At 41.6% G+C, this 15,331-nt stretch overlaps 1 protein-coding gene across 2 annotated transcripts in view; it reads left to right on the top strand.

The window, feature by feature from the left end:
- Nucleotides 1-8,191: 8,191 nt before the first annotated feature.
- Nucleotides 8,192-15,331, top strand: part of LOC145354834 (uncharacterized) — a 56,688-nt gene continuing 49,548 nt past the window's right edge. For both annotated transcript variants that reach the window (XM_080206350.1, XM_080206349.1), the window contains exons 1-2: nucleotides 8,192-8,277; nucleotides 14,945-15,053. In XM_080206350.1, the coding sequence (XP_080062476.1) occupies nucleotides 14,963-15,053 (91 nt within the window). In that variant the 5' untranslated portion in view covers nucleotides 8,192-8,277; nucleotides 14,945-14,962. The remainder of the gene's footprint in view (nucleotides 8,278-14,944; nucleotides 15,054-15,331) is intronic.

The following is a 15,331-nucleotide window of genomic DNA, read 5'->3' as shown; positions in this document are numbered from 1 at the left end:
AATATTGGCCAGGTCCAATTTTCTGCAGGCTTCTGCAACTACTGACTGTAGTTTAATTTAGGATGCCTAATTCTTTAATTTCAAATGTCCAATTCTATTTTGGGCTCATTACCACAAAGGGGAACATGAGGTGTGGTGTCATAGAAAATTTGTGATAACAAGCAGCTAAGTGGCACAAAAACACTAAAAATGTAACTGAATGAGTGCCAATGACTTACAAGTATTATTGGCAACACATCACCAAAGGTACAACATACAAGTAAATATGAGTGTTCTGAACTACAGACAAGAAATGCCTTTCAATTAAGCTTGTGCCACTTCCTTAACGAGTTTACAGTATTTTTGATTTACTCAATGGATAATGTGAAATATGAAGTATTCTATTGTCCCAGATAGTTTTCTAGCTTAGAGTTCAGGATTTCCATTACTGTTTCTATTTTAAAAGCTACAAAGGGAACTCACTATTACAGATAAGCATTTCTTAATTCATATTTGTCAAGTGTCATGTATTTTGTTTAAACTGTCAGCTGTTTCAAAGCAAATCTTAGCAAATTAAACATTTGTTTGATTTGATTTATTATTGTCATATGTATTGCTATACAGTGAAAAGTATTGTTTCTAATGCACTATGCAAAGCATACCATTCATAGAGAAGGAAATGAGAAAGTGCAAAATGCAAGTTATAGTCATAGCTGGGGTGTGAAGAAAAATCAACTTAATGCAACATTCAAAAATCTGACAGCAGCAGGGAAGAAACTGTTCTTGAATCGGTTGGTACATAACCTCAGACTTCTGTATCCTTTTCCCAGTGGTAGAAGGTGGAAGAGAAAACGTCGGGCACGCGTGGGGTCCTTAATTATGCTGGCTGCTTTGCTGAGACAATGGGAAATGTAGAAACAGTCAATGGATGGGAGGCTGGTTTGCGTGATGGATTGGGCTATATTCACAACCTTTTGTAGTTTGCAGCCTTGGGCAGAGCAGAGGCCATACCAAGCTGTGATACAACCATAAAGAATGCTTTCCATGGTGTGTCTGTAAAAGTTGGTGAGAGTCTTAGCTGACATCCCAAATTTCCTTATTGTACTTAAGTGTATTGCACTTTAATCGCAAATCTCACCCCAAACTCTTTCTGTACATTGAAAGCCCTGTCCTCACTTAAACTACAAAAAGAATCCCAGATTCATAGATAAATTCAAGGAAACACCTAAACTGTAAATTCTTAAATCAAGATAATCTAAGTGGTGTTATAAACTGGTTGCCCAAGTTAATTGAAACATTTTGAGAAAGAAGCCACTGACCTGAAATGTTAACTTTGTTTCTTGCCCCGTATGCTGTCTGATCGACTGAGCATTTCCAGCATTTTATCTTTCTACTATAGAATGTTTAGTAGTTTCACAAATTGAGTTCAGCTTTGTTCCCACTGTTCCTTAATGCTGGCACTAAAAATCAATAAATAAAGATGATTTCCCTATTTATTACTGTGCTGTCTTTAGGTGGCATCACTGAGAAAATGTAGTGTTGGACCTCTGTGTAGTAAATGAAAGATTAGTGACTATCTGGGATTAATTCAGAACAATCTGCTATTTTATCATATGTTGTGTTGGACAACAAAGTTGAACACAGCAAGCTACCTTGTACAGGAACAGTGCTGCACCAGAGAGTGTTATATTACCCATGATCTTCCTCCTTCTAACTAAGCTCCTGATTCAAGAAGACTATCATAAGCACTGAACGTGTATTGGTAGTGAGGGAAATGCAACCTGGAACATTCATGCTTCTCCCGCATCGAGTTCAACAGCAAAATAAAACACATTTCACGAGGTGGTTGTCTATCTTTTCTTTCAGTCAGGAAATAGAAGTCTCACAACACCAGGTTAAAGTCCAACAGGTTTATTTGGAATCATGAGCTTTCGGAGCGCTGCTCCTTGCGTTCACAAACACAGAGACACTGTTAGGAAATAGTCTGAGGAATCTAAGTTACAGGAGAAAAATACAAAATAGGATTTGCTAGCACAGAACTTATTATCAAAGTTTTTCAACTTGCTGTCATCGGGACAATTGCATAATTACCAATAACAGGGGAACACCAACTTTACACTATATGAGAAGAGTGCTGATTCGCTGGACTCTGATTGGTAGAGGTGTTATCATGAGAATTAATGATGACTGACAGTTAACTTCCAAGCATTGTTTGAAAATTCAAACCAGGCAGTTTGACTTTGTTTCGTCAAGGTAGTTACCTGAGGAATGAAGCGGCAAATGAATATCACTTATTTTGTTTAATTGACACAGGCACAATGTGTGTACATAATCCTTCTGTCTGCTAAGAACAAGGCCCTGTGTATTATAATTAATATATATAGTTTCCAGTACACACAAATGTACCATATTGTGACTGACAATTTTAAATTGGGTGTCAGTGTAATTTTTAATATACTGAGGTTTATTTAGAAAATATTATCCAATTGTGGAATCACATCTAATGTTGGACACTGAGTTTTGCAAGCATAGGCTGGTTGAATACACTCTGTACCTTGCCCATTGCAAACAGCAGCTGGGATGTGCTGTTTGATACAATCCGCCAGTTTTTGGATGGACAACCTTCATACCTAGCATCACACTGGCACTGAAATTCATATGCCACATTATTCATTAGTGTGATAGGCAGGACGTCTTTTTGCCTTGATGATAGCATCCTGTTAATGGCAAATTCCACGTATGTTGCTGCTGCATGGTAGCAGTGTGAAACAGCAAGCTTCACCACAGTATCCAACATTAGATTGAGTCCATGATTGGGCAACATATGCTAATTATTACTCTGTGTTAAAAATTGCGCAGTTGTCAATTTAAGATTGTCAGTTGGGCTCAGAGTGCATGTATTGTGACTTCCTTGTCAATCAAGATTCCAATATGAACATTATCCTGAATTCTCATTCTCTCATAGAATCAGAGAATCTTACGGTGCAGAAGGAGGCCACTCGGCCCACTAAGTCTGCACTGACCACAATCCCACACACACCCTATCCCCACGACGCCATTCCCCCATGCAACCCCATAAATATTGCGTGTATTGGGAACTACATCTATTAATATGTACTGCACTGTTCTTTGCAGACGGAAAGAACATGTACACACTTATCGCACCTGCTTCAGATGAACATAGTAAGTTCCATTTGCTGGTTTCTGCCTCAGGACAATGCCTTGACCAATCAGAGTTAAGCTGCTTAGTTTAAATTTTCAAGCAATGCTTGGTAATTAACTGTCAATCAACATTAACTGCTGCATTCTGCGGTTCATTGTATGAGAATGTAGCATGTTTTAAGGTGCTTTCTAGGTCGATAAAACTATTCACTTCAGACAGCACATGCTTCTCAATGGTTATAAGGAGTGATAAATAAAGTTTTATGGGGCAGAATTGTATATCATTTCCACCCTCTGTAGACAGATACTGAGACCAAATTTCTTAAAAGCATCTGAGAAATGGTCCATGGTGACTTCGAGGTTCTCTTCTGTGGGCAGCAAGTGTATAGCATTCAGCAAACAAAAACTTCCAAATATGTTCTGCAAAGATTTGCAGTTGACAGAGATTGCACAAATTTGTTATCCACATTGAAGCAAATACATACTCCTTTATCCAGGTTTCTGAAGGTATAAAACAAGCATAGAAACAAGCAGGGTGGGAGCTAAAACACAAGCCAGCTTGACTCCCCTGGGGATAGAGGAGCAGCTGGAGATTTCCCTATTTTCCATGATTCTGGTCATTTTGGAACTGGCAGATCACCTGGATAAACCTTTCAAGACAACCAATTTGGCCTGTAGTTTCCAAAAACCCACTCTGCTGACTGTATCAAAGTCCTTTGTGAGATCAACAAAGACACATTTAAGTTTTGTTCTCAACACTTTTCCTTAAGTTGTGTAGCAGTAAAGACCTCGGTTGCACTTCTGGTGTTTCTGAATCCATCCTGGCTATCAGGCAAGAATTTCTCATTTGTATGCTTGATGTAATAATTTAAGACAACCATAGCAAGGATTTTCCCTGCAATGACAAAAAGGGAAATGCCTCTATGGTTGTTGCACGCCTAAGTACTTGTGTTTGAAGACATGAATAATGGGTGCATCTCTTGCATTTGTGCGGGATTAATTATTTTTGTCACAGTAGATGGAAAAGCTTGGAGCCCAAAGGCGAGTTGGTGTCCTCTAGTTTGATAGACCTTGGCAGCAACAGGTTTATTTGCTGGTACAAGCTTTCGGAGCGCTGGCCGTTCATCAGGATTCACCTGATGAAGGGGCAGCGCTCCAAAAGCTTGTGTTACCAAGTAAACCTGTTGGAATTTAACATGGTGTTATGAGACTTCTTACTGTATTTAACAGATGAACGTTGCGAAAGAAAATATCCCCCAGCTATATAAAGAGGGAGAGAGAAAGAGAAAGGAAACATGTCAATTTAAGGAAACTATGACAATTTTAGTGGTGACTTATTTAAGATTGAATTTCTGCTCCCACAATGGCAGGTTTTTAGATAAAGGAGTGTGAAATTGAAGGAACAAATTTCACACTGGATTTCCACCCACCCATAATCTTTGATTTTGTGCTGTGGTGGGCAAGGCCTTGAATATGCCCCAATTGAGGCCCTTGAATGACAAATTAAGGGCTGTTTCCAGCCCGGTCTCAATTTTTAGGCTGGTGGGAGAATTTATTTAGTATGTGGGGAAGTCGAAGAACGAATGTGCTTAGATCTCAGGCAGAAAGGTGAAGTGAGTTACCTCCATCAGAAGGTAGCTTCTGACTGCTGGTATCCCCATCTCCCCCCAACCCCCCTTAAATTCTAGAGGGGCCTGGACCACTCCCACCCCCCCCTCACCTTTCCTTGACACTACAATCACCCCTTTGCACAACCCACTTCCAAACCCACCCCAGCGTGAAGGGAACCTGAAATCTGAAAAATTCAGGTCTCAGTTCCTCAGGATAATGGGCAACAGGACTCTGCTTTCAATATCACAACCTCTTTTACTTCAGCCCACTTGCCGTCCCACTCTTGAAAATCCTCCTTAAATGTACTTCTCCAGCTCTTCGGCCAGCTACATCTTCTTCTTCCATCTGGTGGTGTCTGTTCTACTGCTGCACTGGTAGGCTTATATCCAGGAGGCAAAATATGTGTCCTGTCAATCTCAGTTGTGTCTCCAGCCCTATGTGGCACAGGCACTTTTGACCAGTTCTCTGTGGCATTTCTTTGTTTGTAATGTCTGCAATCTGTAAAATGCCATCACCTCTACAGAAACTGCAAGAAGTGGCCATTTGGCTCATTTTTAATTAAAATCTAAATGTTGGCAAAAACGTTTAGTACTGGAGTCAAGATGAGTTTTTAGGTTTATGATCATTGATTTGATTTTTGATTTGATTTATTATTGTCACATGTATTAGCATACAGTGAAAAGTATTGTTTCTTGCGCTATATAGACAAAGCGTACTGTTCATAGAGAAGGAAAAGAGACACTGCAGAATGTAGTGTTACAGTCATAGCTAGGGTGTAGAGAAAAATCAATTTAATGCGAGGTAGATCCATTCAAAAGTCTGACAGCAGCAGGGAAGAAGCTGTTCTTGAGTCAGTTGGTATGTGACCTCAGAATTTTGTATCTTCCCAATGGAAGGTGGAAGAGAGAGTGTCTGGGGTATGTGGGGCCCTTAATTAAGCTTGCTGCTTTGCTGAGGCAGTGGGAAGTGTAGACAGAGTGGATGGGAGACTGGTTTGTGTGATGGATTGGGCTACATTCACGACTTTTTGTAGTTCCTTGTGGTCTTGGGCAGAGCAAGAGCCATACAAAGCTGTGATACAACAAGAAAGAATGCTTTCTATAGTACATCTGTAGTGAGAGTCAGAGCTGAGGTGCCAAATTTCCTTAGTCTTCTGAGAAAATAGAGGCATTGGTGGGCTTTCATAACAATAGCGTTGGCATGAGGGCATGGGCATTGTTTTTTATACATTAGCTCAGAGGTAGTGTAACACAGCAACTAAAGGAAAGCAACTTCACATTCATTCACTGTCGATTATGCCTTTTTTTGTAGAACAGGACAACACAAAAACAGAGTACGATCACAGATGACAGTACCAGAGACTAGGTATGTCTAGAATTGCACTAAATGCTTGCAACACAGACTTACAGAAACTGTATCAGAGCAGATCACAGCACCGATAGCCTGAAGCAGAATTTGGTGATCCTATATTTTAACTCTACTTTAGTTTTCTTTGCACTAAACAGTTTCAAACCATGATACTATATGAACGACCTTTGCACGTCCAACAGAATAGAGAATTTTCACAGCTGGCAATCGGTGCAAACATTTTGAACCCTTTAAAATAATGGGACGCTCATTTGAGCAGAGCTCTACCTGGGAGCAGCAAAGAATCATCAATTCATTGGTCTGCATGTGTGTCAAATCTGATATTCAAAATCTATCCTGCACTTCCATCATCTCATTAGGTGATGGCCAAGTGGTATTAATGCTAGACTATTAATCTAGAAATTCAGCTAATGTTGTGGAGACACCTGTTTGAATCCTGCCACAGCAGATGGTGGAATTTGAATTCAATAAAAAAAATTGGATTAAAATCTACTGATGACCATGAAATCATTGTTGGAAAACCCATCTGGTTCACTAATGTCCTTTAGGGAAGGAAATCTGCCATCTGGTCTGGCCTAGATGTGACTCCAAAGCCACAACAGTGTGGTTGACTCAACTGCCCTCTGAAATGGTCTAGTAAGGCATTCAGTTCAAGGGCAACTAGGGATGGGTAATTAATGCTGGCAACCAGTGATATCCACGTCCTATGAATGAATAAACCAAAAGCCAAAACGGGTGAGAAATTTGAGAGAAATAGCAACCTGACAAATATAAATCTCCACAAAAAAAATGCAAACCATCCTCTACTCATGACTTGTGCTGTGCTATTTTGGTACCTTACATGTATGAGTATGAAGATGCCAAAGAGATGAGCTTGGGGTGGTACAATGGGGAGCAGTGCTGCCTCACAGCACCAGGCACCCAGGTTCGATTCCCAGCTTGGGTCAATGTCTGTGTGGAGTCTGCACGTTCTCCACATGTCTGCACGGGTTTCCTCCCACAGTCCAAAAGACGTGCTGGTTAGGTACACTGGCTATGCTAAATTCTCCCTCAGTGTATCCAAACAGGCGCCAGAGTGTGGCAACTTGGGGATTTTCACAGTAACATCATTGCAGTGTTAATGAACATAGAATCCCTACATTGCAGAATGTAAGCTGACTTTTTTGATTTGATTTATTATTGTCATGTATTAGTATACACTGAAAAGTATTGTTTCTTGCACACTATACAGACAAAGCATACCATTCATAGAGAAGGAAAGGAGAGGAAAGGGTCGACATGGTAGCACAGTGATTAGCACTAATGCTTCACAGCTCCAGGGACCTGGGTTCGATTCCTAGCTTGGGTCACTGTCTGTGTGGAGTTTGCACATTCTCCCCATGTCTGCACGGGTTTCCTCCGCGTTCTCTGCTTTCCTCCCACAGTCCAAAGATGTGTGGGTTAGGTTTATTGGCCATGGTAAAGATTGCCCCTTAGTGTCCTGAGATGCCTAGGTTAGAGGGATTAGCGAGTAAAATATGTAGGGATATGGGGGTACAGCCTGGGTGTGATTGTGATCAGTGCAGACTCAATGGGCCGAATGGCCTCTTTCTGAACTGTAGGGTTTCTATGACTCTATGAGAGGGTACAGAATGTAGTGTTACAGTCGTAGCTGGGGTGACACTAATAGATAAACTTTACCTGCACGCTCTTCGCATTTGAAGAGACGCTGCTGGAGGAAGAGGGGGGGCGGGGGGAGAGAGACACAGACAGAAACAGAGATGGGCCGTTTCCATGGTAATGTGTCCCGGAAGTGGTTGCCGGTGACTCGGAAGTGAAGCGGGGGGCGGGGTTAGTGACGGCGCGCGCGGTGAATGCAAAGGGAGAGACAGAGAGAGAGACCGGGATTCTGATGCGGGCTTGGTGTCTGTGGTACACCTTCGGCAACGGAGACACCAACTGCTGTCCCCGGTCAAGGCCTGCCCCCGTCCCGGGAAGCCTCCCCTCACGGGGAGGAGGGGCCGGGCACCCAGTGAGGTGAGAGCCCCCTGCCCCGGGGGCTGGGGGGTGGGGGTAGGGGGGGGTGGTGTGGGGAAGACCGAGCTGCCGCCATCTTCTGGCCCTGGGGGACTGCTTACTCTCCTCACCGTTGTGTTTGTGTTTCTTTTTTAACTCCAGGTAAGACCTTGTTTACTCTTACTTCATGTTCATCTTTTTTAAAAAATTGTTCAGCTGCTATTCTCGACCATCTGAGTTGCCCCCAACCTAATTCTTCTCAGTGTGAGCACAATAAGTATTTTTTTTCTCTGAACCGTAAACCCAAATTGCTGTAAAATCTCCCCAGTACTGAAATAAACTCATCAAAGGGTCATCCTGACTTGAAGTGTTGACTCTACTCTCTCTCCGTCGATGCTAACAGCCCTGCTGAGTTTCTCCAGCATTTTCTGTTTTAGATTCCAACGTTTTGCCTTTATCTAATTTTTTTTTCTCTGGATTGTATTGTCACCCCTGAGTGCTCCTGTGTAGCTGTTACGAGGAGATATTGCCATTCAGTCAAAATTTTTGTGCTCTATTATTTGTTATGACTTTCACAGAAGAAAGTAAAGTCAAGCATTCGTTTGCTTGGTGATTTTTATGTTTACTGAATGCTGCAGAACGGCACGTGCTAAATGTTTTTGCAAGGATTGTAGGAAGACTAATTTGTGGTGAATCTGACATAAAAATAAAAGTATTCTAGTGCTTAACTTGCCAGGTTTGGCGAGTATGTGTGAAAGAGATGGGAACGTTGCTGGTTTAAAAATAACTAGCACAATGGTCTGGTTCATTTCTGTAATCAGCTCCAAGAGATGGAATTTTAAAGTTTATATATTAGTGTCATAAGTAAGCTTATGTTAACACTGCAGTGAAGTTACTGTGAAAATTCCCTAGTCACTGCACTCTGGCAACTTTTCGGGTACACTGAGGGAGAATTTAGCATGGCCATTGCACCTAGCCAGCAATGACACTCTGTAGAAGAGCATGAAGAAAAGGGGACATGTCCTCTCTCTGTCTGACTCCAAAAATCTCCTTTGTAGAAAGAGTAATAAGTCAGCTATAACATTGGATTTTAACTTAAAGGCCTGATGCATACTGGGATTTAACTGCTTGTGTCTGGGCCAGACCATTTTTCACAGCGAACATGGGAAGACAAGGGAGGTGCTTTTGAGTGGAGTAGCTGCGTGAGCGGCAGTTGGGGTGAGCTCTTGAGGCCGAGGGGCTCATGGATAACATGTTTCAGGATGTGGTCACCTCGCAGCTTAAGGAAGTTGTAACAATTGCTGCAAGGCGTTCTGAAGATGATGGGTGAATGATTTGGCAGCTGAGGCTATTGGATTGCTCGAGATCAGAAGTTCTGGGCTGCTGTGGCTATGCCAATCAGGTGTCCTTGCTAAACTGGGCATTGATATGGTATTGCTGGAGAAATCCAGGATTACCAGATCATGTAAAGAGTGATGAATAGCCAGATGTTGTGATCAATGACATAGGAGGAAAGAGAGATTAGGTCCTGCAAGCAGACTTTAGGCTGTAAGGTAGGAAATTGAAAAACAGGACTTCAAAGGTAGTAACCTTTAGATTACTCCAGGTGCCATGCAACAGTGAGTATAGGAACAGAAGAATGAATAACTTTGGAAAACATGGGGCGAATTGGGGACCTTCAGGTAATCTGTGTGCACCTGGAAGATGTGGGTACAAACTTCAGTGAATACTTTGTGAAGACCAATTCAGTGGAAAAGGATGGCGCTGATTACATTTTGAGCCCCATATCTAAGGAAGAATGTGCTGGTCTTGGAAAGGGTCCTGAGGAGATTCACGAGTGATCCCTGGAATGAAGAACTTTGAGGAACAGTTGAGGACTCTGGGTCTGTAACCATTGGAATTCAGAAGGATGGGGTGGAGCGGGGGGAATCTATTTGAAACTTGCAGGATACTGCGAGGCCTGGATAGAGTGGACATGGAGAGGATGTTTCCAATAGTAGGAAAAACTAGAACCAGAGAGCACAACCTCAGGTTAAAGGGATGAAAGTTACTAGAAAGAATTCTGAAGTTGAATCTATCTAAGTGAGGAGCAGAATGAATATATCTACATGTGAGAGGCAGAATGAATCCATCTACACTTTATAGTCCGCATGGATTTGTTAGAGGAAGGTCATGTTTGACAAATTTAATCAGCTTTTTTGGGGAGGTTGAATGTTGATGAGGGAATGTATTTAATGTGGCTTATATGGACTTGAGGAAGGCCTTTGATAAGGTTCCTCCAGACAGACTGTTCAAGATAGTAAGGGCTAATTAGATTCAAAACAACGTGACATGTTAGTTCCAAAATTGGCTGAGAGACTGGAAGCAAGGGATGATAGAGGGATATTTCTGTGACTCGGAGTCTCTTTCCAGAGTTCTGCAGGGCTTGGTGCTGGGCTCTTGCTATTTGTAATGTGCATTAATGATTTGGACTTAAGAGCAGGAGTATAATCAAGAAGATTGTGGATGACACAAAAATTGATGGTGTGCTAAATAGTGAGATGATAGGCTGCAGGAAGATATCAAATGGACGGTCAGGTGGGAAGAGCAGCGGTAAATGGAATTCAGCCTGGAAAATTGTGAGGGAGTGAACTTGGGAAGGACTATTGAGGCAAAGGATTTTACTATGAATTTTTTTTTGGATCCTGGAAAGTACTCAGGATCAGAGAGATGTTGGAGTGCATATCCACTAATGAGGGCATATGGAAAAGTTGCCTTTGAGTCAATGCATTAGAGGATAAGAGCAGGTCATGCTGGTTAGGCTGCATCTGGAGTACTGCGTATGGTTCTGGCCACCACATTATAGAGGGGATGTGATTGTACCCATGAGGGCACAGAGGAGATTTGCCAGAATGCTGCCTGGACAGGAGGCTGTAAACTGTGAGGAAAGATTGGGAGGCTGGGGCAGTTTTCTTTTGGAGCTGTGAAGGTCGATGGACTTGTAAGGAGCATGGATAGGAAGGCAAATTTTCCATTAATAGAGGAGTTAATAGCCGGGGGATATAGGTTTAAGATAAGAGGTACAAGGCTAAGAGGAGCTGAGGAGAAACCTTTTCACCCAGAGGGTGGTGGGAGTCTAACTTACTGCCTGAAAGGATGGTTGAGTCAGGAACTCTTTATATTCAAGGAGCATTTGGATATTCAATTGCACTGCCGTAACCTCCAGGAGTATGAAAATTGGATTTGTGTAGTCAGATCTTTATTGATCAGTGTGGACACGATGGCCTCTTGAGCTGTGTCAATGAATCTACAATTTGACCATATGGCTTGAGGGAGAGAAGGAAAGCAGAATTGGAGAGATCCTCCTTTGATCATGGTCATGGTATTGGCACTTCTTGCAAGGAGTGGAAATATTAACACATTTTGTATTCCTTAACCCAGGAGTGTTGAGAGCATTTACAGAACCCTGACTGTGATCACTTAATTCAGCAGGGACTGTAACTGAACCTGGGACCCTGCTGCTAGTAGTAGTAGCTTGTTACATACTTCAGTTAGCCAAACCATTTGGGAAAAAATTAAATGGATTAGAGTAAAAGTGGCTTGGAGGGAGTGTTTTATGCAGACATTTACTGTTACTGACAACTGCCTGGCCACCATTTTGTTTTTGCTCACTATAATTGTGACAAAAATAAAATCCTTGAAAGCAGGATTTATAAATGATTAATTTAACATGTATTCAGTGCCACTAAAGTTTATAATATAAATTGAAACTCTCTCAATTGCAGATGTTCTTTATCTTTTTAATGTTTAATTTTTTTTATCAAATGCCTCCTGGAAGTCTTAATTGCATCCACTGGTTCCCATTTATCTACAACACATGTTATTCCGCAAAGAACTCTAATAAATTGGTTAAACGTGATCTCCCTTTCACAAAACTATGATGATTTTGACCGACTATCGAACTTACCCATGTGGCGGGCTATAATAGCTTCTGATATTGGGTCTCTGCAACAGATGTCAGGCTAACTGGCCTGTAGTTTCCTGCTTTCTGTCTTCCTTCTGAATGACATTGCCAACATGCTCCATCTCCCCATTAAAGGAAATTAAGGAATGGGCCTAGTTCTTCTCATTGATCTGCCAATACAATACAAACTCAAACAGAAATAAGTTGGTGAAATTACTGAACCTAAAGACACAGCTGGTTGAATTCATAAAATTCTGCTCAAACTTCCTACATTCTGAAATGCCCTCAAAAAATGGCATTTTTATTCTTCATGGGATATGAGTTTTGCTGGTCACCATTTGTTGCCGATTTCCAATTGCCAAGTGACTCGATAGCTATTTCAGAAGGCAGTTTAGAGTTAGCCATCTTGCTGTGCATCTGGAGTCACACCTGAAGCCTGGGGTGGCACGGTGGCACAGGGGTTAGCACTGCTGCCTCATAGCATCAGAGACCTAGGTTCAATTCCCAGCTTGGGTGACTGTGCGGAATCTGCATGTTACCCAGACAGGTGCTGGAATATGGCAACTAGGGGAATTTCATAGTGTCTTCATTGCCCTGTTAATGTGAGTTTACTTGTAACACTAATAAATCAACTTTAAACATGTAAGGCAGATCGGTTAAGGGTGGCAAAAGTTTCCTTCCCCAAGCAAAGTTTGAATATTGTGAAGATAGAGGTGGATCGATCCTTGGTACACCAGGGGTGATAGGTTATTGGGATAGGCAGGATGCATATTTAAGGGTACTATCAAATCAACCATGATCTTACTCAATGAACAATTAAGCTCAAAAGCTGAATTGTATACTCCTGCTTCTTGTTTGTATGTTTACCACTAGATTGGTAATCCAGACGCCCAGGCTAATATTCTGGGAAGATGAGTTCAAATCCCACCATGCAGCTGCTGGAATTTGAATTCAGTTAATAAATCTGGAATATAAGAAAAGCTGGTCTTGGTAATAGCCTTTTGTCTTAAAAACCCATCGGATTCACTAATGCCCTTAGAGGAAAGAAACCTGCCAATATCTTAGAGGGAACAATATCATGTCAGACTTGCATCCCTGACAGTCAAGAATTTAGTATTTGCACAGAGTTCCTGGCATCTTAGTCCTCACTCCTAAAGGTGGTTGCTTTATTTTGGTAGTTTTATCTCTCTCAAGTTTGCAAGATTTGCCTGATCTTTCACAGTTAACCGCAATAAACTAATTTATTCTGGGGGGATTCACAGACAAGAACCTCAATCACTGCATTTCCAGCATTTTGCCAAGAGCGATTTATGAGCAAGAACAATAGTTAATTTTTATCCCAGACCCACAGATACTGAGGGTTATTGTTGTATCTTTGCTGTCACTGAACTGAACATAGTTAACCTCGTATGTCCAGGGAATTAATCTGGGAATTTCCAGTTACTCACCAGATCTTATTTTGCACCAATTTCACCTTATTCCAGAAACTCCAACTGACTGACTTGCTCCTGGTCTCTGAATGCATCAAATTTTAAATTCTTATCCTTGTATTTAAATCTGTCTACAACTTCCTACTATTGGGCAACATGGTGGCAGAGTGGTTAGCATTACTACCTCACAGTGCCAGGGAACCGGGTTCAATTCCAGCCTTAGGTGACTGTGTCGAGTTTGCATGTTCTCCCTATATCTGCATGGGTTTCCTCCGGGTGCTCCAGCTTTCTCCCCTAGTCCAAAGATGTGCGGGTTAAGTGGATTGGCCATGGTAAATGTGTTGGGTTATGGGGCTAGGATAGGGGAAAAGGTTTAGGTAAGATACTTTGTCAGAATCAGTGCAGACTCGATGGGCGAAACAACCTCCTTCTGCACTAGGTATTTTATGATTCCATGATCTTTGTGCTCGTTGAAGTTGTCATCAGAAATTTTATATGGTAAACCATATATTTATATGTGTGCATTTTTCTTTCTACATTTCTTTGGAACATGGGCGTCACTGGCTGGCCAGCATTTATTGCCCATCCCTGGTGCCCTTGTTCAGATGACAGTTGAGAGTCAACCACATTGCTATGCCTCTAGAGTCACATGTAGGTCAGACCAGATAAGGATGACAGATTTCTTTCCCTAAAGGACATGAGTGAACCAGATGGGTTTTTTTCTGACAATTGACAATGGTTTCATGATCATCAGATTGTTAATTCCAGATTTTTTTATTGAATTCACATCCATGTCAGACCCTGCCCTTTAAATCAACTTGTGATTAATATGGTACAGATTGTCCAGTAGTATGCAGTATTACAAATTGACTCTGAGCAATTCTCACTAGTTTCAATCATTCATAGTTTTTTTCCTGAACTTTATTTATCCAAATGCAATTGAATTTTATTATTTAGTTGTGCACTGCATATGGGTTTGCTGGATAGGCCAGCATATATTACCCATCTTTTAATTGCTCTCATTACTCCTCTCTAATTGCCCTCGAAGGTGGTGAAGAGCCATGCCTTGAACTGCTGCGGGCAGTGTAGTGTAAGTACACCTAGAGTGCTATTGAAAAGGGAGTTTCAGGATTTTGACCCAGTAACAGTGAAGTAAGGGCAATATAGTTCCAGGTGAGGATGGTGTGGATCTTGCAGGTAGTGGTATTCTAATGCACCCGCTGTCCTTGCCCATGAAGGTGGCTGAGGTCAGGGGTTTGTAATGTGCCGTTGAAGGACCAGGATTAACAAGATAGATGTTGCGGGATGTTCAAAATTTGTGTGTGCAGTCAGGCCTCAACTGGGAAGTCATGGTTGAAGCAGAATGGCAGAGTTCTGTTATATCCAACCAAGAAAGAACAGTACTGACACCAGTTCAACAAAAGCATTCTCACAATGTGAATTTCTCTCTTTACAGTGGTGAGTGGGACTGCAGATGGAGCCAGAGGAGGGTGTTATTGTAATAAGTGATACTGAAGGGGAGAATGACAGTGAAACCTCGGTGCTTATTGTAGAAAATTCTCCAGGTACGTCTTTAGTTGATGATTACAAGCTTTAAACAGCTTTCTTTCAAGCCGTATTAACACTGCTTGGTCTGCTTGTAATTCCAGCAATTTGATTTGATTTCAGCCTTTTGTGCTCGATGCAGCGGAACTCCAAATCACAATCTGAAAATGATTACTCAATTTCCAAACTCTTATGATGTTAACTCCAATGTTCAAATCATATAGCCAGTCAGTATTCGCAAAAAAAAATGCAGTACTTAAATTTCCAAATCCTTGTCCCTTTTCTTGAAGGAGTTTGA

Source organism: Carcharhinus amblyrhynchos, chromosome 18 (genome assembly GCF_965287045.1).
Source record: "Carcharhinus amblyrhynchos chromosome 18, sCarAmb.v2.hapA, whole genome shotgun sequence".
NCBI lineage: Eukaryota > Metazoa > Chordata > Chondrichthyes > Carcharhiniformes > Carcharhinidae > Carcharhinus > Carcharhinus amblyrhynchos.
This window is presented reverse-complemented; position numbering and strand designations above follow the sequence as displayed.